Source organism: Hyla sarda, chromosome 2, assembly GCF_029499605.1.
Source record: "Hyla sarda isolate aHylSar1 chromosome 2, aHylSar1.hap1, whole genome shotgun sequence".
Taxonomy (NCBI): Eukaryota; Metazoa; Chordata; class Amphibia; order Anura; family Hylidae; genus Hyla; species Hyla sarda.
The window spans coordinates 502,358,925-502,383,260 of NC_079190.1; the positions used below are offsets into that span (position 1 = coordinate 502,358,925).

Consider the following 24,336-nt stretch of genomic DNA (forward strand, 5'->3'; position numbering starts at 1 on the left):
GTGATGTACCCATTGGGGTAATAAACTACCCATCTTTAAGTGACATAAATACAGGGGTAATACATTATCCCTTTCTTAGTGATGTACCCAAAGGGATAATAATCTACCCCCCTGTTTTTGGCATACCCACAGGGATAATAAACTATCCACTACTTAGTGATGTATCCACAGGGGTAACAGACTACTTCTCTCTAAGTGACGTACCCAAAGGGGTTATAACCTGCCACCTCTTAATGAAGTACCCACAGGGGGGATAAACTATGTCCCCCTCTTAGTAATGGATTCAGAAGGGTAATAACCCCCCCTTTTAGTGACATACCCACATGGGTAATAAACTCCCATATCCACCTGTTTGTGGGTACCTACCCAAAGGAGTAATAAACTACTCACCTTTTAGTGACACAACCACAGGGGTAATAAACTACTCACCTCTTAGTGACATACTGAAAGGGGTAATAAACTACTCACCTCTTGATGAAGTACCCCCAAGACTAATAAACTACTTCCTCTTAGTGATGTAACCACAGGGGCGATAAACTCCCCCCCTCAAATAGTGATGGGCCCACCGGAGTGAAGTACTCACAGGGATAATAAACTACCCCTTTCCTAGTAACACACCCACAAGGGTAATAAACTAACAGCCTCCCCCTTTTGTGGCGTACCCACAGGGGTAATAAATGACCCTCTTCCTAGTGATGTACTCATAGGGATAATAAACAACCCCCTTCCTTTTAATTGACATACACTTCGTGGTAATAAACTTTGCACCCTTTAGTAACCTACCCACAGGGGTAATATACTACCCACCTCTTACACCATACTCACAGGGATAATAAACCACTTACCTCTTAGTAATGCTCCCATTGGGGTAATAAACTACCCCCTTCTTAGTGACGTACTAACAGGGATTTGTCAGTGAAATACCCAAAGCGATAATGCACTACCCCCTCAGGACTTACCACCTGGGTTACTAAATTACCCCCTGTTTTTGGCATACCCACAGGGATAATACACTATCCACTACTTAGTGACATACCCACAGGGGGAATGAACTACCTCTTTGTAAGTGATGTACCCCCCACCCCTGTTTTTGTGACATACCCACAGGAGTAATAAACTACCACCTCTTAGAGAAGTATTCACAGGGGTTATAAACGAACCCACCCCCACCCATCCACCCCCAACGGTTTGTGGCATACCCACCTTTTAGTGAAGTACCTACAGAGGTGATAAACTATTCCCTGTTTGTGGTCTAGCCACAGAGGTAATAAACTACCCCTTTTCTATTGACGTACCCACAGGGGTAATAAACTACCCCCCGTTATTGATGGACCCACAAAGGTAAAAACTCCCATCCCCCTTTTAGTGACATACCCACAGGGGTAATAAACTAACTCCTCTTAGTGAAGTACCCACAGAGGTGATAATCTACCCCCCCCCCCTTCATAATGCTGGGACCACAGGCGTAAAAACCCCCCTCCAGGGGTAATAAGCTATCAGCGCCCCTGCTGTTTGTGGCATAACCAAAGGGGTAATAAACTTTATCCCCTGTTTGTGGCATGCTCACATGGGTAATAAACTACCCCCATTTGTGGCGTACCCACAGAGGTAATAAACTACCCACCACATTCTGAAGTACCCACAGGGGTGATAAACTACCCCATTTTTAGTGACGTACCCACAGCAGTAAAAAACTACACAACTCTTGGTGACGTACCCAAAGGGGTAATAAACAACATGCCTCTTAGTGATGTACCCACAGGGATAATAAACTACCCCCCTCTTAGTGACATACCCACAGGAGTAATACATTCATTTCATCATAATGAAGTACCCTCAGGGGTAATAAACTATCCCCTTTATAGTGTTGAACCCACAGAGGCAATAAACTACCTACCTCTTAGTGATGTACCCATTGGGGTAATAAACTACCCATCTTTAAGTGACATACCTACAGGGGTAATACATTATCCCTTTCTTAGTGATGTACCCAAAGGGATAATAATCTACCCCCCTGTTTTTGGCATACCCACAGGGATAATAAACTATCCACTACTTAGTGATGTATCCACAAGAGTAACAGACTACTTCTCTCTAAGTGACGTACCCAAACGGGTAATAACCTGCCACCTATTAATGAAGTACCCACAGGGGGGATAAACTATCTCCCCCTCATAGTAACGGGTTCAAAAGGGTAATAACCCCCCCTTTTAGTGACATACCCACATGGGTAATAAACTCCCATATCCACCTGTTTGTGGGTACCTACTCAAAGGAGTAATAAACTACTCACCTCTTAGTGACATACCCACATGGGTAATAAACTCCCATATCCCCCTGTTTGTGGTCTACCTACCCAAAGGAGTAATAAACTACTCACCTTTTAGTGACACAACCATAGGGGTAATAAACTACTCACCTCTTATTGACATACTGAAAGGGGTAATAAACTACCACCTCTTAGAGAAGTATCCACAGGGGTTATAAAATAACCCAACCCCCAACCATCAACCCCCCACGGTTTGTGGCATAGCCACCTTTTAGTGAAGTACCTACAGAGGTGATAAACTATTCCCTGTTTGTGGTCTAGCCACAGAAGTAATAAACAACCCCTTTTCTATTGACGTACCCACAGGGGTAATAAACTACCCCCCCTTAGTGATGGACCCACAAAGGTAAAATCTCCCATCCCCCTTTTAGTGACATACCCACAGGGGTAATAAACTAACCCCTCTTAGTGAAGTACCCACAGGGGTGATAATCTATCCCCCCCCCCTCATAATGCCAGGACCACAGGCGTAAGAACCCCCTCCATGGGTAATAAGCTATCAGCCCCCCTGCCGTTTGTGGCATAACCAAAGGGGTAATAAACTTTTTCCCCTGTTTGTGGCATGCTCACATGGGTAATAAACTATCCCCATTTGTGGCGTACCCACAAGGGTAATAAACTACCCACCACATTCTGAAGTACCCACAGGGGTGATAAACTACCTCATTTTTAGTGACGTACCCACAGCAGTAAAAACCAACACAACTCTTGGTGGCATACCCAAAGGGGTAAGAAACAACAAACCTCTTAGTGATGTACCCACAGGGAAAATAAACTACCCCCCTCTTAGTGACATACCCACAGGAGTAATACATTCATTTCATCATAGTGAAGTACCCTCAGGGGTAATAAACCATCCCCTTTATAGTGTCGAACCCACAGAGGCAATAAACTACCTACCTCTTAGTGATGTACCCATTGGGGTAATAAACTACCCATCTTTAAGTGACATACCTATAGGGGTAATACATTATCCCGTTCTTAGTGATGTACCCAAAGGGATAATAATCTACCCACCTGTTTTTGGCATACCCACAGGGATAATAAACTATCCACTACTTAGTGATGTATCCACAAGAGTAACAGACTACTTCTCTCTAAGTGACGTACTCAAAGGGGTAATAACCTGCCACCTCTTAATGAAGTACCCACAGGGGGGATAAACTATCTCCCCCTCTTAGTAACGGATTCAAAAGGGTAAAACCCTCCCCTTTTAGTGACAAACCCACATGGGTAATAAACTCCCATATCCACCTGTTTGTGGGTACCTACCCAAAGGAGTAATAAACTACTCACCTCTTAGTGACACAACCATAGGGGTAATAAACTACTCACCTCTTAGTGACATACCCACAAGGGTAATAAACTCCCATATCCACCTGTTTGTGGGTACCTACCCAAAGGAGTATTAAACTACTCACCTCTTAGTGACACAACCACAGGGGTAATAAACTACTCACCTCTTAGTGACATACTGAAAGGGGTAAAAAACTACTCACCTCTTGATGAAGTACCCCCAAGACTAATAAACTACTTCCTCTCAGTGATGTAACCACAGGGGCGATAAACTCCCCCCCCCCCTCAAATAGTGATGGGCCCACCGGGGTAATAACCCCTCGCCTTTTATTGAAGTACCCACAGGGTTAATAAACTACCCCTTTCCTAGTAACGTACCCACAAGGGAAATAAACTACCAGCCTCCCCTTTTTGTGGCGTACCCACAGGGGTAATAAATGACCCTCTTCCTAGTGATGTACTCATAGGGATAATAAACAACCCCCCTTCCTTTTTATTGACATACACTTCGTGGTAATAAACTTTGCACCCTTTAGTAACCTACCTACAGGGGTAATATACTACCCACCTCTTACACCGTACTCACAGGGATAATAAACTACTTACCTCTTAGTAATGCTCCCATTGGGGTAATAAACTACCCCCTTCTTAGTCACGTACTAACAGGGGTTTGTCAGTGAAATACCCAAAGCGATAATGCACTACCCCCTCGGGACTTACCACCAGGGTTAATAAATTACCCCCCTGTTTTTGGCATACCCACAGGGATAATAAACTATCCACTACTTAGTGACATACCCACAGGGGGAATGAACTACCTCTTTGTAAGTGATGTACCCCCCCACCCCCGTTTTTGTGACATACCCACAGGAGTAATAAACTACCACCTCTTAGAGAAGTATTCACAGGGGTTATAAACTAACCCCCCCACCCATCCACCCCCTACCGTTTGTGGCATACCCTCCTTTTAGTGAAATACCTACAGAGGTGATAAACTATTCCCTGTTTGTGGTCTAGGCACAGAGGTAATAAACTACCCCTTTTCTATTGACGTACCCACAGGGGTAATAAACTACCCCCCCTTAGTGATGGACCCACACAGGTAAAAACTCCCATCCCCCTTTTAGTGAAATACCCACAGGGGTAATAAACTAACCCCTCTTAGTGAAGTACCCACAGGGGTGATAATGTACCCCCCCCCCCCATAATGCCGGGACCACAGGCGTAAGAACCCCCTCCAGGGGTAATAAGCTATCAGCGCCCCTGCCGTTTGTGGCATAACCAAAGGGGTAATAAACTTTATCCCCTGTTTGTGGCATGCTCACATGGGTAGTAAACTACCCCCATTTGTGGCGTACCCACAGGGGTAATAAACTACCCACCACATTCTGAAGTACCCACAGGGGTGATAAACTACCCCATTTTTAGTGACGTACCCACAGCAGTAAAAAACTACACAACTCTTGGTGGCGTACCCAAAGGGGTAATAAACAACATGCCTCTTAGTGATGTACCCACAGGGATAATAAACTACCCCCCTCTTAGTGACATACCCACAGGAGTAATACATTCATTTCATCATAATGAAGCACCCTCAGGGGTAATAAACTATCCCCTTTATAGTGTCGAACCCACAGAGGCAATAAACTACCTACCTCTTAGTGATGTACCCATTGGGGTAATAAACTACCCATCTTTAAGTGATATACCTACAGAGGTAATACACTATCCCTTTCTTAGTGATGTACCCAAAGGGATAATAATCTACCCCCCTGTTTTTGGCATACCCACAGGGATAATAAACTATCCACTACTTAGTGATGTATCCACAGGGGTAACAGACTACTTCTCTCTAAGTGACGTACCCAAACGGGTAATAACCTGCCACCTCTTAATGAAGTACCCACAGGGGGGATAAACTATCTCCCCCTCTTAGTAACGGGTTCAAAAGGGTAATAACCCCCCCTTTTAGTTACATACCCACATGGGTAATAAACTCCCATATCCACCTGTTTGTGGGTACCTACCCAAAGGAGTAATAAACTACTGTCCTCTTAGTGACATACCCACATGGGTAATAAACTCCCATATCCCCCTGTTTGTGGTCTACCTACCCAAAGGAGTAATAAACTACTGACCTTTTAGTGACACAACCATAGGGGTAATAAACTACTCACCTCTTAGTGACATACTGAAAGGGGTAATAAACTACCACCTCTTAGAGAAGTATCCACAGGGGTTATAAAATAACCCAACCCCCAACCATCAACCCCCCACGGTTTGTGGCATAGCCACCTTTTAGTGAAGTACCTACAGAGGTGATAAACTATTCCCTGTTTGTGGTCTAGCCACAGAAGTAATAAACTACCCCTTTTCTATTGACGTACCCACAGGGGTAATAAACTACCCCCCCTTAGTGATGGACCCACAAAGGTAAAATCTCCCATCCCCCTTTTAGTGACATACCCACAGGGGTAATAAACTAACCCCTCTTAGTGAAGTACCCACAGGGGTGATAATCTATCCCCCCCCCCTCATGATGCCAGGACCACAGGCGTAAGAACCCCCTCCAGGGGTAATAAGCTATCAGCCCCCCTGCCGTTTGTGGCATAACCAAAGGGGTAATAAACTTTTTCCCCTGTTTGTGGCATACTCACATGGGTAATAAACTATCCCCATTTGTGGCGTACCCACAAGGGTAATAAACTACCCACCACATTCTGAAGTACCCACAGGGGTGATAAACTACCTCATTTTTAGTGACGTACCCACAGCAGTAAAAACCGACACAACTCTTGGTGGCGTACCCAAAGGGGTAAGAAACAACATGCCTCTTAGTGATGTACCCACAGGGAAAATAAACTACCCCCCTCTTAGTGACATACCCACAGGAGTAATACATTCATTTCATCATAGTGAAGTACCCTCAGGGGTAATAAACTATCCCCTTTATAGTGTCGAACCCACAGAGGCAATAAACTACCTACCTCTTAGTAATGTACCCATTGGGGTAATAAACTACCCATCTTTAAGTGACATACCTACAGGGGTAATACATTATCCCGTTCTTAGTGATGTACCCAAAGGGATAATAATCTACCCCCCTGTTTTTGGCATACCCACAGGGATAATAAACTATCCACTACTTAGTGATGTATCCACAGGGGTAACAGACTACTTCTCTCTAAGTGACGTACCCAAAGGGGTAATAACCTGCCACCTCTTAATGAAGTACCCACAGGGGGGATAAACTATCTCCCCCTCTTAGTAACGGATTCAAAAGGGTAAAACCCCCCCTTTTAGTGACAAACCCACATGGGTAATAGACTCCCATATCCACCTGTTTGTGGGTACCTACCCAAAGGAGTAATAAACTACTCACCTCTTAGTGACATACCCACATGGGTAATAAACTCCCATATCCACCTGTTTGTGGGTACCTACCCAAAGGAGTATTAAACTACTCACCTCTTAGTGACACAACCACAGGGGTAATAAACTACTCACCTCTTAGTGACATACTGAAAGGGGTAAAAAACTACTCACCTCTTGATGAAGTACCCCCAAGACTAATAAACTACTTCCTCTCAGTGATGTAACCACAGGGGCGATAAACTCCCCCCCCCCCCCTCAAATAGTGATGGGCCCACCGGGGTAATAACCCCTCGCCTTTTATTGAAGTACCCACAGGGTTAATAAACTACCCCTTTCCTAGTAACGTACCCACAAGGGAAATAAACTACCAGCCTCCCCTTTTTGTGGCGTACCCACAGGGGTAATAAATGACCCTATTCCTAGTGATGTACTCATAGGGATAATAAACAACCCCCCTTCCTTTTTATTGACATACACTTCGTGGTAATAAACTTTGCACCCTTTAGTAACCTACCTACAGGGGTAATATACTACCCACCTCTTACACCGTACTCACAGGGATAATAAACTACTTACCTCTTAGTAATGCTCCCATTGGGGTAATAAACTACCCCCTTCTTAGTGACGTACTAACAGGGGTTTGTCAGTTAAATACCCAAAGCGATAATGCACTACCCCCTCGGGACTTACCACCAGGGTTAATAAATTACCCCCCTGTTTTTGGCATACCCACAGGGATAATAAACTATCCACTACTTAGTGACATACCCACAGGGGGAATGAACTACCTCTTTGTAAGTGATGTACCCCCCCACCCCCGTTTTTGTGACATACCCACAGGAGTAATAAACTACCACCTCTTAGAGAAGTATTCACAGGGGTTATAAACTAACCCCCCCACCCATCCACCCCCCACCGTTTGTGGCATACCCTCCTTTTAGTGAAATACCTACAGAGGTGATAAACTATTCCCTGTTTGTGGTCTAGCCACAGAGGTAATAAACTACCCCTTTTCTATTGACGTACCCACAGGGGTAATAAACTACCCCCCCTTAGTGATGGACCCACACAGGTAAAAACTCCCATCCCCCTTTTAGTGAAATACCCACAGGGGTAATAAACTAACCCCTGTTAGTGAAGTACCCACAGGGGTGATAATGTACCCCCCCCCCCATAATGCCGGGACCACAGGCGTAAGAACCCCCTCCAGGGGTAATAAGCTATCAGCGCCCCTGCCGTTTGTGGCATAACCAAAGGGGTAATAAACTTTATCCCCTGTTTGTGGCATGCTCACATGGGTAGTAAACTACCCCCATTTGTGGCGTACCCACAGGGGTAATAAACTACCCACCACATTCTGAAGTACCCACAGGGGTGATAAACTACCCCATTTTTAGTGACGTACCCACAGCAGTAAAAACTACACAACTCTTGGTGGCGTACCCAAAGGGGTAATAAACAACATGCCTCTTAGTGATGTACCCACAGGGATAATAAACTACCCCCCTCTTAGTGACATACCCACAGGAGTAATACATTCATTTCATCATAATGAAGCACCCTCAGGGGTAATAAACTATCCCCTTTATAGTGTCGAACCCACAGAGGCAATAAACTACCTACCTCTTAGTGATGTACCCATTGGGGTAATAAACTACCCATCTTTAAGTGACATACCTACAGGGGTAATACATTATCCCTTTCTTAGTGATGTACCCAAAGTGATAATAATCTACCCCCCTGTTTTTGGCATACTCACAGGGATAATAAACTATCCCCTACTTAGTGATGTATCCACAGGGGTAACAGACTACTTCTCTCTAAGTGACGTACCCAAAGGGGTAATAACCTGCCACCTCTTAATGAAGTACCCACAGGGGGGATAAACTATCTCCCCCTCTTAGTAACGGATTCAAAAGGGTAATAACCCCCCCTTTTAGTGACAAACCCACATGGGTAATAAACTCCCATATCCACCTGTTTGTGGTCTACCTACCCAAAGGAGTAATACACTACTCACCTTTTAGTGACACAATCACAGGGGTAATAAACTACTCACCTCTAAGTGACAGACTGAAAGGGGTAATAAACTACTCACCTCTTGATGAAGTACCCCCATGACTAATAAACTACTTCCTCTTAGTGATGTAACCACAGGGGCGATAAACTCCCCCCCCCCTCAAATAGTGATGGGCCCACCGGGGTAATAACCCCTCGCCTTTTATTGAAGTACCCACAGGGGTAATAAACTACCCTGTTTCCTAGTAACGTACCCACAAGGGAAATAAACTACCAGCCTCCCCTTTTTGTGGCGTACCCACAGGGGTAATAAATGACCCTCTTCCTAGTGATGTACTCATAGGGATAATAAACAACCCCCTTACTTTTTATTGACATACACTTCGTGGTAATAAACTTTGCACCCTTTAGTAACCTACCCACAGGGGTAATAAACTACCCACCTCTTACACCGTACTCACAGGGATAATAAACTACTTACCTCTTAGTAATGCTCCCATTGGGGTAATAAACTACCCCCTTCTTATTGACGTACTAACAGGGGTTTGTCAGTGAAATACCCAAAGCGATAATGCACTACTCCCTCAGAACTTACCACCAGGGTTAATAAATTACCCCCTGTTTTTGGCATACCCACAGGAATAATAAACTATCCACTACTTAGTGACATACCCACAGGGGGAATGAACTACCTCTTTCTAAGTGATGTACCCCCCCATCCCCGTTTTTGTGACATACCCACAGGAGTAATAAACTACCCCCTCTTACTGAAGTATTCACAGGGGTTATAAACTAACCCCCCCACCCATCCACCCCCTACGGTTTGTGGCATACCCACCTTTTAGTGAAGTACATACAGAGGTGATAAACTATTCCCTGTTTGTGGTCTAGCCACAGAGGTAATAAACTACCCCTTTTCTATTGACGTACCCACAGGGGTAATAAACTACCCACCCTTAGTGATGGACCCACAAAGGTAAAAACTCCCATTCCCCTCTTAGTGAAGTACCCACAGGGGTGATAATCTACCCCCCCCTCACAATGCCGGGACCACAGGCGTAAGAACCCCCTCCAGGGGTAATAAGCTATCAGCCCCCCCCCCCCATTTGTGGTATAACTACAGGTTTAATAAACTTTTCCCCCTGTTTGAGGCATGCTCACATGGGTAATATACTACCTCCCATTTGTAGCGTACCCACAGGGGTAATAAACTACCTCCCATTTGTGGCATACCCACAGAGGTAATAAGCTACCCACATGGGTAATAAACTACCCCCATTTTTAGTGATGTACCAACAGCAATAAAACATTTCTTGGTGGCGTACCCAAAGGGGTAATAAACAACAAGCATCTTAGGGATGTACCCACAGGGGAAATTAACTCCCCCCTTTAGTGACGTACCACCAGGGGTAATAAACCACTCCCTTCCTAGAGATGTACCCACAGGGGAAATTAAATACCCACCTCCTAGTGATGTACCCTCAGGGTAATAAACTAATCCCCCATTTTAGTGATGCACCTACAAGGGAATAAACTTCCTCCCTCTTAGTGATGTACCCAAAGGGGAAAACACTATGTACCCTTTAGTGGCCTACCCAAAGGGGTTATATACTACCCACCTCTTAGTGACATACCTACAGGGGTTATAAACTATTTAACCCTTAGTGATGTACCCACAGGGTCAATATACTATCCCTTTGTTAATGACATACCAAAAGGGATAATAAGCCATCCCCCCCCCCCCCCCCCCCTAGTGAATTATCGCCAGGGGTAATAAATTACCCTCTTCCTAGTGATATATCCACAGGGATAATAATCTACCCAACTTTTAGTGAAGTAGCCACAGGGGTGATTAACTATCCCTTTCTACTGACATACCCAGAAAAGTAATAAACTACTCTTACTTACTCTTAGGGATGAACCCACATTTTAGTGACATACCCACAGGGGTATTAAACAACTAGCCCCACCTGTTTGTGATGAACCCACAGGAGTGATAGACTACCCCCTCTTAGTGACGTACCCACAAGGGTGATAAACTACCCCCCAGCACTAAACAACCCCCCAAAAAAAAGTTTTCTCCGTTATAGCCCTGAATGTCCCTGATGACGCCAGAGTACTGGAGAAACATGTCAGGGGCTATGATCTAGACCTCCTTAGTCTGGTCTGTCCCGATGATTATACAGGACTAGTGCAGTAAGATCTTCAAATATTGATGTGAACAGAGTCATACAAATACTGTAGAACTGCTGGATGTTACTCATACAGTGTTATAACTTATAATATGTAAGAACCGTCAGCACCAAACCAGCGGTTTTTATAGAGTAAATTTTTTTTTTTAAATATGAAATAATAGTTTTCAGTGAGGGGGTAAAATGACATTATTTTGCCTAAAGGCAGATTTGCATAAATAGTCTAATTGGTGTTTATCCCACCACTCACAGGGGCCTTTATTATCTCCCCCAGTATCACCCCCCAATACAACCTCCCCCAGTATTACCCCCCAATACAACCTCCCCCAGTATTACCCCAATACAACCTCCCCCAGTATTACCCCCCCAATACAACCTCCCCCAGTATCACCCCCAATATCACCCCCCCCCCCCCCCCCCCTCATACCCATCACCTTCCAGTGCCCTATTCCCCCAAGGATTATTTCTGCCCCCAGGATAATTCTGCCCATCGAGTATTATCTTTCCCACAGGGCAGTATCTTTCTACCCCAGTTTCCCCCCATCCCCGCCCCCCTCCAGATCACACCCCCATGGCCGACCCTGGTTTCCTAATAAAGTCAACATCTCACCCCAATGCAGACAATGGATGTGCGGTTACTGTGTCGGTGGTCATGGTGAATGTCTCTATCCATGGAATACCGGGCTCCGTTCTTCTATGAGAGTTGGTGAAGCCTCTTTTTCCCTTGAGGACAGTTTTCTCCAGAAGAATTCCAGACCGCTAGGTGTTTGCTGCACTTCAGATTAATAGAAGAGTCCAGTGAGATACATGGCGGGGTCTCTACATGTGCTCCTCATGGGTGTGGGCTTGGCAGGGGCAGTAGCAGGCGCACTCCGCTCAGCACAGTCTGGTATAGATCTAGTGAAACCACTCACTGCTGGGACAGTACATGGCCTATGGAGGCTGCTAAAGCAGGGCTACTAGCTGGAGAGGCAAGCATAAGCAGTGGACCTGGGAAGATTGGTATATGGCTTACCACTGGAGGGCGCCCTGCTGTTGCTCTTCTTGATTTAGATGATGTCTTGTGATGAAACCTGACTGCGCCATTCTGGGAGCTCTCGTTGTGGTAACAAACTTGGTGATCTTCAGGAGACATCTCTTGAGTCTTCCCAGCAGCATCTTGTCCTCCTCTTTGTAGACAAGTAGTACAGAAGTTGTACAGTAGCATTATGCTGTCAGTAGCCGGTTTGAGCCGCGGTGTCAGATGGAGTCACAATCTATGCGGCATCAGCAGCTCCTGCTCTGTAGAAGAGCTTGATCCTCAGGAGGAGGGAGGTGTAAATAATAGGCTGACTGCTTCAGAGGTTGTGCCGAATGGTGATGGTGCACAGTACTCCGAGCTGTCAAGTAGGAGGTGGATGGCGCACAGTACTCCAAGCTGTCAAGTAGGAGGTGGATGGTTAACAGTACTCCGAGCTGTTAGGTAGGTGGTGGATGGTGCATAGTACTCTGAGCTGTCAAGTAGGTGGTGGATGGTGCACAGTACTCCGAGCTGTCAGGTAGATGGTGGATGGTGCACAGTACTCTGAGCTGTCAGGTAGGTGGTGGATGGTGCACAGTACTTACAGCTGTCAGGTAGCTGGTAGATGGTGCACAGATTTTTTTATTTTTTTTCTGTAAGAAAAAAATTAGATTCTATACAAGAAATATTTAACAATTTTGTTTTCACAAATCCATACAGAGACAAACAGAAAAAGAGATAGAGACAGACAATAGACAGAGATACAGTAGATGGATGGACATGATTGGAGATTTACCTTTTCTTTATTTTTATTTTTATTTTTTTTTGTCTGATGCACAGTACTCTGAGCTGTCAGGTAGGTGGTGGATGGTGCACAGTACTTGAAGCTGTCAGGTAGGTGGTGGATGGTGCACAGGTTTTTTTTTTTTTTTTTTTCTGGAAGAAAAAATGTGATTCCATACAAGAAATATTTAACATTTTTTTTTTAACAAATCCATACAGAGACATACAGAAAAAGAGATAGAGACAGACAATAGACAGAGATACAGTAGATGGATGGACATGATTGGAGATTTACCTTTTCTTTATTTTTTTGTATTTTTTTTGTATTTTTTGTCTGATGCACAGTACTCTGAGCTGTCAGGTAGGTGGTGGATGGTGCACAGTACTCTGAGCTGTCAGGTAGCTGGTGGATGGTGCACAGGTATTTTTTTTTGTCTTTTTTTTTTTTTTTTCTGGAAGAAAAAAATTTGATTCCATACAAGAAATATTTAACAATTTTTTTTTTACAAATCCATACAGAGACAAACAGAAAAAGAGATAGAGACAGACAATAGACAGAGATACAGTAGATGGATGGACATGATTGGAGATTTACCTTATTTTTTTTTTTTTGTATTTTTTGCCCGATGCACAGTACTCTGAGCTGTCAGGTAGGTGGTGGATGGTGCACAGTACTCGGAGATGTCAGGTAGCTGGTGGATGGTGCACAGTACTCTGAGCTGTCAGGTAGCTGGTGGATGGTGCACAGGTTTTTTTTTTTTTTTTTTTTTTTTTTTTTTTCTGGAAGAAAAAAATGTGATTCCATACAAGAAATATTTAACAATTTTTTTTTTAACAAATCCATACAGGGACAAGCAGAAAAAGAGATAGAGACAGACAATAGACAGAGATACAGTAGATGGATAGACATGATTGGAGATTTACCTTTTCTTTGTTTTATTTTTTATTTTTTTTGTCTGAAGCACAGTACTCTGAGCTGTCAGGTAGCTGGTGGAGGGTGCACAGTACTCTGAGCTGTCAGGTAGCTGGTGGATGGTGCACAGGTTTTTTTTTTTTTTTTTTTTTTCTGGAAGAAAAAAATTGGATTCCATACAAGAAATATTTAACAATTTTTCTTTTTCACAAATCCATACAGAGACATACAGAAAAAGAGATAGAGACAGACAATATACAGAGATACAGTAGATGGATGGACATGATTGGAGATTTACCTTTTTTTTTTATTTTTTTGTATTTTTTGTCTGATGCACAGTACTCTGAGCTGTCAGGTAGGTGGTGGATGGTGCACAGTACTTGAAGCTGTCAGGTAGCTGGTGGAGGGTGCACAGTACTTGAAGCTGTCAGGTAGCTGGTAGATGGTGCACAGTACTCTGAGCTGTCAGGTAGCTGGTGGATGGTGCACAGGTTTTTTTTTTTTTTTTTTTTTTTCTGGAAGAAAAAAAATTTGATTCCATACAAGAAATAATTAACAATTTTTTTTAACAAATCCATACAGAGACATACAGAAAAAGAGATAGAGACAGACAATAGACAGAGATACAGTAGATTGATAGACATGATTGGAGATTTACCTTTTTTTTATTTTTATTTTTTATTTTTTTTTGTCTGATGCACAGTACTCTGAGCTGTCAGGTAGGTGGTGGATGGTGCACAGTTACTCCGAGCTTTCATGTAGGTGGTAGATTGAGCACAGTACTCTGAGCTGTCAGGTAGGTGGTAGATGGTGCACAAGTTTTTTTTTTTTTTTTTTTTTTTTTTTTTTAGCTGAAAATAAAAAATAAAAAAAAGATTAATTGCTATACAAGAAATATTTAACAATTGTAACAAATCCGTACAGATACCAACAGAGAAAAACATTGAAAAAGACAAGAGACGACATGATAGACAGAGATACAGTAGATAGATAGCTAGATAGATAGATAGATAGATGTACTGGACTGTAACTTTACCTTTTTTTTTTTTTTCTGAAAATAAAACAACAAAACATTAGTTGCCATGCATATTTCATTTTTTTTTTTTTTTTTTTTTTTTTAAAGAAATCCACACAGAGATAACCAGACAAAAAGCTAGAAACAGAAAAGAGGCAACATGATAGACAGAGATACAGTAGATGGATAGACATGATGGATTGGAGATTTACCTTTTTTTCTTTTTATCTATTTTTTTTTTCTTTTTGTATTTGTTTTCTGGGGAAAAAAAGAAGATTAGTTGCCATATAAGAAATATTTAAAATGTTTTCAGGTTTAACAGGTAAGTAACCAAAAGTAGCAAATGTGTACTCTCAACATGTTTCTGCTAACAATCGCATTAGCTTCCTCAGGGGAAATAGTACACAAGGTTTTCTGCTACCCCTGAACTTTGGCAGCAGGTAGAACCTACAAACCCCACTATATGTAAACAGGGTAATAAAGTGCTTAAGATTGTAAACATTGTTAACCACCATATTGCCCAATCCCAAAGTAAACAGTAATGAAATGTGCCCAGATAGTGTAAACCACAGACCTGGAGCAGCCAAAAAAACACCAACTATTGTAAAGACGTTACATTACACAATCCCATGGTTATAAGACTCTGCAATTTCAAGCTTGGTTGTGTACCATAGCTGGGCGCACGCAAACTAGTTACATCTACAACCCAGTTCCGCTATATATTCACGGTCCTTGGGTAAAGTTCTCTGGAGCTCCGGCCTCCGGTCTGGACTGTAGCAGTGGGACGACGTGATAGACAGATATACAGCAAATAGATAGATATGGTCACAATTGATCAGAGCATCTAGGGGGCTAAATGGTCATGATTGGCGCTAGCGTCGGTCCCGGCAGTTGCAGTGAGCGCCCAGCTGTATATTATAGCCGCTCCTGACCATTATAGGCACAGCTTTTTGCAGGAATGGGTTAAATATCTTTTGGACAGATGAATATGAGGATAGAACGTTCTTATCGGGGACTTGGATACTCACTTTCTAGTCGCTGGTTTTGCAGCAACAACAGCAGAATATGGAGCGGAATCTACAAAACAAGAAAAGTTTGTGAGATGAGCGGCGCCCCCTGGTGACATGGCTGTGATCTGTACATAGGCCCTGGGCTCTGTTCACATTACACATCAGCCCCCACCTCTGCCCTATATGCTTGGAAGCTTCCGGTGTATCCATCACACATATCCATAGGGCTCCGCTCACCCATACAGCCTAATACTGGAGTATCAGGGAGCTGGTGGGGGGTACAGAGAGGCGGTGACACATAGAGGGGGCTCCAACAGAGCTAATACTAGAATTAATATGGCCACCATCTCTACATTTCTGTAACAGAAAGCCGCCCCTTATCTATAGATTTTTCCTAGACATTCCCTTTCATCCCTATATTTAACTCCATGTGGCTGATGACATTTGCAGAGCTGGGCCGCCATCAGGGGGGGGGGGGGGGGGTACAGCCAGTACCCCAGTAAGGGGCCTGGGCTCCCAGGGGTCTCTGGAGCCCTATGTCTGCCCCCTGTCATTAACTCCATGCAGGGAACTGTGGTGGTATGGTCCCTGCAGTGGGGTAACCGCCCCCTTCACCTGTGGGCCCCATTGCACCCCCTGTGAAGGGGAGGCTGCAAGGGAATCCAGGACACCTCTCCCGAATCCCCAAGTGGCTGCAACTTTCAACACTTGTTGTACTCGCGGCGGCACACCTAACACGACAGGAAGGAGCCAGAGGCTCCGCCCTGTAACTCCAGCCCAGGCTTCCTGTGCGGCAGCGGCTCCTAATGATGCTGTATACACTGAAGGCTACGACAGAAGATGAGCGACAAGAGCTGCTTTATTCTGTTCAGTGGGGGCAATGTAAGGGGGCCTAATAATCAATAGGGGCAATATAAGGAGGCCTATTAATAATCTATGGGGGCAATGTAAGGAGGCCTAATAATCAATAGGGGCAATATAAGGAGGCCTATTAATAATCTATGGGGACAATGTAAGGAGGCCTAATAATCAATAGGGGCAATATAAGGGGGCCTAATAATAATCTATGGGGGCAATGTAAGGGGGTCTAATAATAATATATGGGGGCAATGTAAGGGGGCCTATCAATATATATGGGGACAATGTAAGAGGGCCTATTAATAATATATGGGGGCAATGTAAGGGGGCCTATTAATAATCTATGGGGGCAATGTAAGGGGGCCTAATAATAATCTATGGGGGCAATGTAAGGAGGGCCTAATAATAATCTATGGGGGCAATGTAAGGAGGGCCTAATAATAATCTATGGGGGCAATGTAAGGAGGGCCTAATAATAATCTATGGGGGCAATGTAAGGAGGGCCTAATAATAATCAATGGGGGCAATGTAAGGAGGGCCTAATAATAATCTATGGGGGCAATGTAAGGGGGGGCCTATTAATAATATATGGGGGCAATGTAAGGGGGGGGCCTATTAATAATCTATGGGGGCAATGTAAGGGGGCCTAATAAATATATATGGGGACAATGTAAGGGGGCCTATTAATAATATATGGGGGCAATGTAAGGGGGCCTATTAATAATCTATGGGGGCAATGTAAGGGGGCCTAATAATAATCTATGGGGGCAATGTAAGGGGGCCTAATAATAATATATGGGGGCAATGTAAAGGGGGCCTAATCATAATCTATGGGGACAATCTAACAGGGCCTAATAATAATCTATGGGGGCAATGTAAGGGGGCCTATTAATAATCTATGGGGGCAATGTAAGGGGGGGCCTATTAATATATGGGGGCAATGTAAGGGGGCTTATTAATAATCTATGGGGACAATGTAAAGGGGCCTATTAATCTATGGGGACAATGTAAGGGGGCTTATTAATAATCTATGGGGGCAATGTAAGGAGGCCTATTAATAATCTATGGGGGCAATGTAAGGGGGCCTATTAATAATATATGGGGGCAATTTAAAGGGGGCCTAATAATAATCTATGGGGATAATCTAACAGGGCCTAATAATAATCTATGGGGGCAATGTAAGGGGGGCCTATTAATATATGGGGGCAATGTAAGGGGGCCTATTAATAATCTATGGGGGCAATGTAAAGGGGCCTATTAATCTATGGGGACTATGTAAGGGGGCTGATAAATAATCTATGGGGGCAATGTAAGGGGGCTTATTAATAATCTATGGGGACAATGTAAAGGGGCCTATTAATAATCTATGGGGGCAATGTAAGGGGGCCTATTAATAATCTATGGGGGCAATGTAAGGGGGGCCTATTAATATATGCGGGCAATGTAAGGGGGCTTATTAATAATATATGGGGACAATGTAAAGGGGCCTATTAATAATCTATGGGGACAATGTAAAGGGGCCTATTAATAATCTATGGGGACAATGTAAGGGGGCTTATTAATAATCTATGGGGGCAATGTAAGGGGAACTATTAATAATTATGGACTCTCACCTTGTATAACCCTTGAGTTTATGCGTATCATTCCTAAATACGGGGTATACAAGGGATTGCAATTGCAGATGTGTAATATCAGGCTCGCATATATAGAGGCTGTGAGCCTGATATGACACATCTGCAATTGATAAAGGGTAGGATATTACCCGAAACGCGTCTTGCCTTGGATCTACATATAAACTGTCTTTTACAATAAAATGCGGTTTGCTTATTTAGAAAGCCATTTATGCCATTTGTTCGGGATAGCGCCATCCTTGGAGTTCTTTTTCCTACTTCTCTTAATGCTGTATAGGGGCAATGTAAGGGGGCCTACTACTATGCAGGGACACAGAGGAATCTAATACTATATGAGGCAGTGTAATACATATAGGCGGCTTGTACAGGTGAGAATCCTAAAATCTGGCAGATTCAGTGGAGACGTGTTCATGATGACCCAGGACAGATGGAGAAGAAAGAGAAAAGTGAACAGCTCCGATAAGAAGAGACGCCCCCTGTGAGTATATACCTATAATAACTTACTGTATACAGTATGCAGTACACGTGGACAGCTTGTGATATTTTGTACGGTCACTCTATGGGTTGGGACATTTTTGGCGCATCCTCAGTGTATTTGAAGTTGCAGATGCACTGCCGGCAGTCACAGAGAAAGTCCCTGTAGCTTTGTGTGTCCACTCGTAGCGGCGGATTTCCCGCCGACAGTCATGAGCCGACGCACAGAGCTACCCAGCCACAGCAGGGAGCACACTATGCAATCTCTCTGTGACTGCCGGTAGCACATCTGCAGAGTCAAATACGCTGCGGATGTGCTGTATGTGACACTACTCTTTGGTCTGTGTATAGTGATTTTTATTCAATAACAATAATAGTGGTAGTGGTAGTGTTCATGGTGTGGTACAATTATTTGTCCCTTGTATAGTGGTGTTATTAGTGAAACTGGTCTGTGTATAGGGGTTTTATTTCCGTACAGTATGATGGTATTATTTAGTCACTGCCGGAGTGATATGTTGTCCTGAAGTGGAGGTATTATTTTATATTTCTGATACTATGTATAAACCATGGGGAGGGGGGGGGGAGAGATCATGAGCTGTGTAAGGGGCCCCAAAATTTCAGAATTTCTGTGTAAGGGGCCCCAAAATTTCTGTGAGCTTCTTATAATTCTGCAATGTCTAGAGGGGTGATCCCAGTGTTACTATGACTCCTGTCACATCTCTCCTTCTATATCAGGGGGACATTGACTTATTAGTATTAAAGCTTTGAGATCCTGAGCTCCCAATATTCCCAAGTAGAGATAAGGAGATTCTAGGCCGGGGCCCCCCCATGTAACATAATATCCACTGATAAAACCTTCCAGGGGCCACTAGGAGGAGTCAGTGTCTGAATGTTGTATTTTGTATAATGAAGATGACCAGAAGAAGATGGAGGAGACAGATGTGACCTCCTTCTATTACTCACATGTCCCTCAGTCGTTGTCTGGACCGGCCACTTGGTGTTCTAAAAATCCTGAAAAAGAAACACAAGATATTATATGTGATCTCATCCAGAATAATTCTTCTAAGCCTCACAAAGACCCCATAAGTATGTGCCCCTGGGGTATATAACCCTCCAGCTTATTTCTACTTACACAGTCTCTTCCTCTCTTGCTGTCTCTTTCTGTATCATCATTCCTCCATCCTCCTCCTCCTCTGATCTTTCCATTCCTCCATCCTCCTCCTCCTCTGATCTTTCCATTCCTCCATCCTCCTTCTCCTCTGATCTTTCCATTCCTCCATCCTCCTCCTCCTCTGATCTTTCCATTCCTCCATCCTCCTCCTCCTCTGATCTTTCCATTCCTCCATCCTCCTTCTCCTCTGATCTTTCCATTCCTCCATCCTCCTTCTCCTCTGATCTTTCCATTCCTCCATCCTCCTTCTCCTCTGATCTTTCCATTCCTCCATCCTCCTTCTCCTCTGATCTTTCCATTCCTCCATCCTCCTTCTCCTCTGATCTTTCCATTCCTCCATCCTCCTTCTCCTCTGATCTTTCCATTCCTCCATCCTCCTTCTCCTCTGATCTTTTCATTCCTTCATCCTCCTTCTTCTCTGATCTTTCCATTCCTCCATCCTCCTTCTCCTCTGATCTTTCCATTCCTCCATCCTCCTTCTCCTCTGATCTTTCGATTCCTCCATCCTCCTTCTCCTCTGATCTTTCCATTCCTCCATCCTCCTTCTCCTCTGATCTTTCCATTCCTCCATCCTCCTTCTCCTCTGATCTTTCCATTCCTCCATCCTCCTTCTTCTCCGATTTTTCCATCCCTCCATCCATCTTCTCCACAGTATTTTCTGGTTTTCTGGCCTCCCATTCCTCTGCAGCTCTTTCACTATTGGGATAGAACAGAGAGATCATGATCTGGATATTTCTACTGACAATGAATCATTCATGGATAGATCTGCATTGTGGCCCCTTATATTCTGTAGAATAAGTAGAAGAAGCTGTAGGATAAGCAGCGGTGGCGGCCCCTGCTCCTCCTTTACACTCACATGATGTTTTGCAGTGGTGTTGCTCTGGAGACCTTTTTCGGATATTGATCTGGTCTATGGAAGAAAATAAAGCTCCAGTTATAATCATTGTTAGAGAAATGTCCAGAATGTGTCATGTATAAGACGTGGCCCCCAGGCGATCCTTCAGCTCTCACTATAGGGGCCCCTGATCTCCTAACACTAGAGGATGATGGAGGATTCCGGAGAAATACCTGAAGGCTCGCTTCGTTGTTATCACTTTAGTCTTGAATCTGTGAAGAAAAAGAGGACACAAATAAGTAACTATTATACAGAAGATTTCTATTCTCTTGTGGGGCCCTAAACCTGTCCTATAGGAGCAGATGGGGTCAAGATTTAGTGACACAACCTCTGCAGCCTGTCAATGAATCAGCTCCTCGCCTCCAGGTTCCTCCACTGATCTCTCCTCCATGCACAGGAAGTGACATGTGAGCAGCCAAACAGCAGCTTCCTGCATGTCACCATTTCCTCCTGTGGCGCCCCCTGCAGTCTGAGATCATTCCTGGAGGTATCTGTCAGCTACAAGTCACTGGCCGCACCATAAAGTCTATGGGGGTCAGCCCTGTATTGGAGATGCCCAGAATTATATATAAGGTAATTGAATTCTCTTCAGTTCCCTTGTATACTCTGGGTAGTAGAGGGTCCCCTGCTGTCGGCTTTAGCTCTATAGACAAAACAGATCTTGTGCTAGGGTCCACAAAATGTCTTTGCTAACTATTTTGTGCATTATGATGATATACATACCTTATAGTGTCTGCATCCAATGCGACTGAAGAGCTGAAAGTGAGAAAAGATGAGTGTGAGATGGGGAGAGAAGCAAAAGTACAAATAAACTAATCACAGCCCTGGTTGGTTGCTATGGGCAACAAATATAGTTTTATTTTTAGGCAGTTTTAGTAAATAAGGTAAAAACAAAGCCCTACTTTTCCCTCCTAATCAGGGGTGTGTGTTGTTCCCTCCTGGTGTACAGTATGACTGTCATGTCCACTTCTCAGGGGTGGGTCAAGCTCTATTCATGCTCTAGGCAGAGGCATGTGTTGTTCCCTCCTGGTGTACAGTGTGACTGTCATGCCTGCTCCTCAGGGGTGGGTCAAGCTCTATTCATGCTCTAGGCAGGGGCATGTGTTGTTCCCTCCTGGTGTACAGTGTGACTGTCATGCCCGCTCCTCAGGGGTGGGACAAGCTCTAGTCATGTACTAAGCAGGGGCATGTGTTGTTCCCTCCTGGTGTACAGTGTGACTGTCATGTCCGCTCCTCAGAGGTGGGACAAGCTCTATTCATGCTCTAGGCAGGGGTGTGTGTTGTTCCCTCCTGGTGTCCAGTGTGACTGTCATTCCCGCTCCTCAGAGGTGGGACAAGCTCTATTCATGCTCTAGGCAGGGGTGTGTGTTGTTCCCTCCTGGTGTACAGTGTGACTGTCATGCCCGCTCCTCAGGGGTGGGACAAGCGCTATTTATGTACTAGGCATGACTCCTCACCTGTAGGTAACATACAGCGCCCCCTTTGTTATAAGCCCATACTGTACATTATGCAGCATCAGGCAGCTTACACAAGGACATCTATACAATACTATTATCATCCAGTGTAACGACTGCTGGGGGTTCTTGGGCACAAAACCTGGGACACATTCTCTCTAAGGAAAAATTATTGGCCGGCATTTGTTATTGTGTTTAACCTTTTTTTCTTTCTACATTTGTCACTATTTTGGAGCAAGTGTCCTTTTTTGCACCATTTGGGTTACACATTTCTGCTGATTTTAAGATGCAATCCACAGATTTTTGGCAATACACATGATATGGACGGGTTTTTTGAACTGCGCCTATTTGTAAAAAGGCGCAAAAAAAAGGGGGGGGGGGAAACCACCAAAAAGTCGCTAAACTACACCAGCCTAGACTTAGCTTAGCTTTTTGCTGTATGAGTGAAATTTCAGAAAATGTGACCTGCTCTGTGACCATTTAATACATTTGGTGCTCCTACACATCACCAGCACACAAACAAAAAGGTGTAGAAAATGCTTCACTTACACCTACAATGATAAATGCTTCACTTACACCTACAATGATAAATGCTTCACTTACACCTACAATGATAAATGCTTCACTTACACCTACAATGATAAATGCCCCCATTTGTGTCTCAATAAGAAATAAGAATGGTCTTAGATTACTTAGTTTGTCTCCTCTTTCTTTTCTTCCTCTTTCGGGCTGGTGGGATGTCCCCTCGAAGTTCTCTGGAAAAAAAAAGAGAAAGAGACCTAGGTATGAGGGTATTAGGTATTATATCTTTATCCCCTTAAGGAACAGACCAATTTTATTTTTGCATTTTCATTTTTTCCTCCTCGCCTTCTAAAAATCATAACTCTCTTATATTTCCATCCACAGACCCATATGAGGGCTTGTTTTTTGAGTCGCCAATTGTACTTTGTATTGATATCACTTATTTTACAATAAAATGTACGGCGCAACCAAACAAATATTATTTATGTGGGAAAATTGAAAAGAAAACCACAATTTAGCACATTTTGGAAGGTTTTGTTTTCACGATGTACACTTTATGGTAAAAATGACATGTTTTCTTTATTCTGTGGGTCAATAGGATTAAACTTTTTATTTTTTTCCTTTTGCTTCCTTTCCTCCTAGTTATTTTAACTAGGTAATGTGTTTCCCTATTATTAAGGGAATGTGCTATTTGTTTTGAATGTATGTAACCTTGAAATTAAATAAAAAGTAAAAAAAGTAAAAAAATAAAAAAAGAAGGAAAAAATAAATGATACCCATGTTATATGCTTTTCTATAATTGTACCGCTTAAAAAAAAAATCTCAAACCATTTTCACAAAATTAGTATGTTTTAAATTGCCCTATTTTGACCACCTATAACTTTCTCATTTTTCCGTATATGGGACGATCTGAGGGCTCATTTTTTTTGCGCCATGATCTGTAGTTTTTATCAGTACCACTTTTGCTTAGGTTTTACTTTTTATAAATTTTTTATAAATTTATTTTGGAATAAAATGTGACAAAAAAGCAGCAATTATGGACTTAGATTTTTTTTACATTTACCCTGTTCACTGTACGGGATAATTAACAATATATTTTAATAGTTCAGACTTTTACGCACGCTGGGATACCAAATATGTGTATTAATTTTTTTTATGCTTTTTGGGGGGTAAAATGGGAAAAACGGACGTTTTACTTTTTTATTGGGGGAGGGGATTTTTATAATTTTTTAAACTTTTTTATTTGCCTTTTTTTTTTTTTTTTTAACACTTTTTAAGTCCCCATAGGGGGATCAGTTGATTGCTAATATTGTTCAGTGCTATGTATAGGACACAGCACTGCTCAGTATTATCGGTGAGGTCCCCTCACCTGGCTACGGCCATCTCCTGGGGTCTTCTG

At 43.4% G+C, this 24,336-nt stretch overlaps 1 protein-coding gene and 2 long non-coding RNA genes across 4 annotated transcripts in view; all 3 read right to left on the reverse strand.

The window, feature by feature from the left end:
• Positions 1-12,728: 12,728 nt before the first annotated feature.
• On the reverse strand, positions 12,729-13,768 carry LOC130357237 (uncharacterized). Its single transcript, XR_008889144.1, has 3 exons — positions 13,290-13,768; positions 13,008-13,147; positions 12,729-12,864 (listed from the first exon to the last, which is right to left on the reverse strand). It is a non-coding gene; the product is annotated as an uncharacterized LOC130357237 (long non-coding RNA).
• A 432-nt stretch (positions 13,769-14,200) lies between these two features.
• Positions 14,201-14,754, reverse strand: LOC130357241 (uncharacterized). The gene is made up of 2 exons (XR_008889150.1): positions 14,566-14,754; positions 14,201-14,422 (listed from the first exon to the last, which is right to left on the reverse strand). It is a non-coding gene; the product is annotated as an uncharacterized LOC130357241 (long non-coding RNA).
• Positions 14,755-15,129: 375 nt separating this feature from the next.
• LOC130357219 (uncharacterized protein DDB_G0290685-like) overlaps positions 15,130-24,336 on the reverse strand; it is a 50,198-nt gene continuing 40,991 nt past the window's right edge. Inside the window, exons 6-13 of one of the 2 annotated variants that reach the window (XM_056559823.1) lie at positions 23,108-23,170; positions 21,685-21,717; positions 21,135-21,173; positions 20,923-20,976; positions 20,028-20,762; positions 19,859-19,906; positions 15,951-15,999; positions 15,130-15,180 (exon numbers count right to left, since the gene is read on the reverse strand). In XM_056559823.1, the coding sequence (XP_056415798.1) occupies positions 15,954-15,999; positions 19,859-19,906; positions 20,028-20,762; positions 20,923-20,976; positions 21,135-21,173; positions 21,685-21,717; positions 23,108-23,170 (1,018 nt within the window). In that variant the 3' untranslated portion in view covers positions 15,130-15,180; positions 15,951-15,953. Of the gene's footprint in view, positions 15,181-15,950; positions 16,000-19,858; positions 19,907-20,027; positions 20,763-20,922; positions 20,977-21,134; positions 21,174-21,684; positions 21,718-23,107; positions 23,171-24,336 lie in introns of those variants that run through there. The other variant, XM_056559824.1, reaches the window with a different exon arrangement.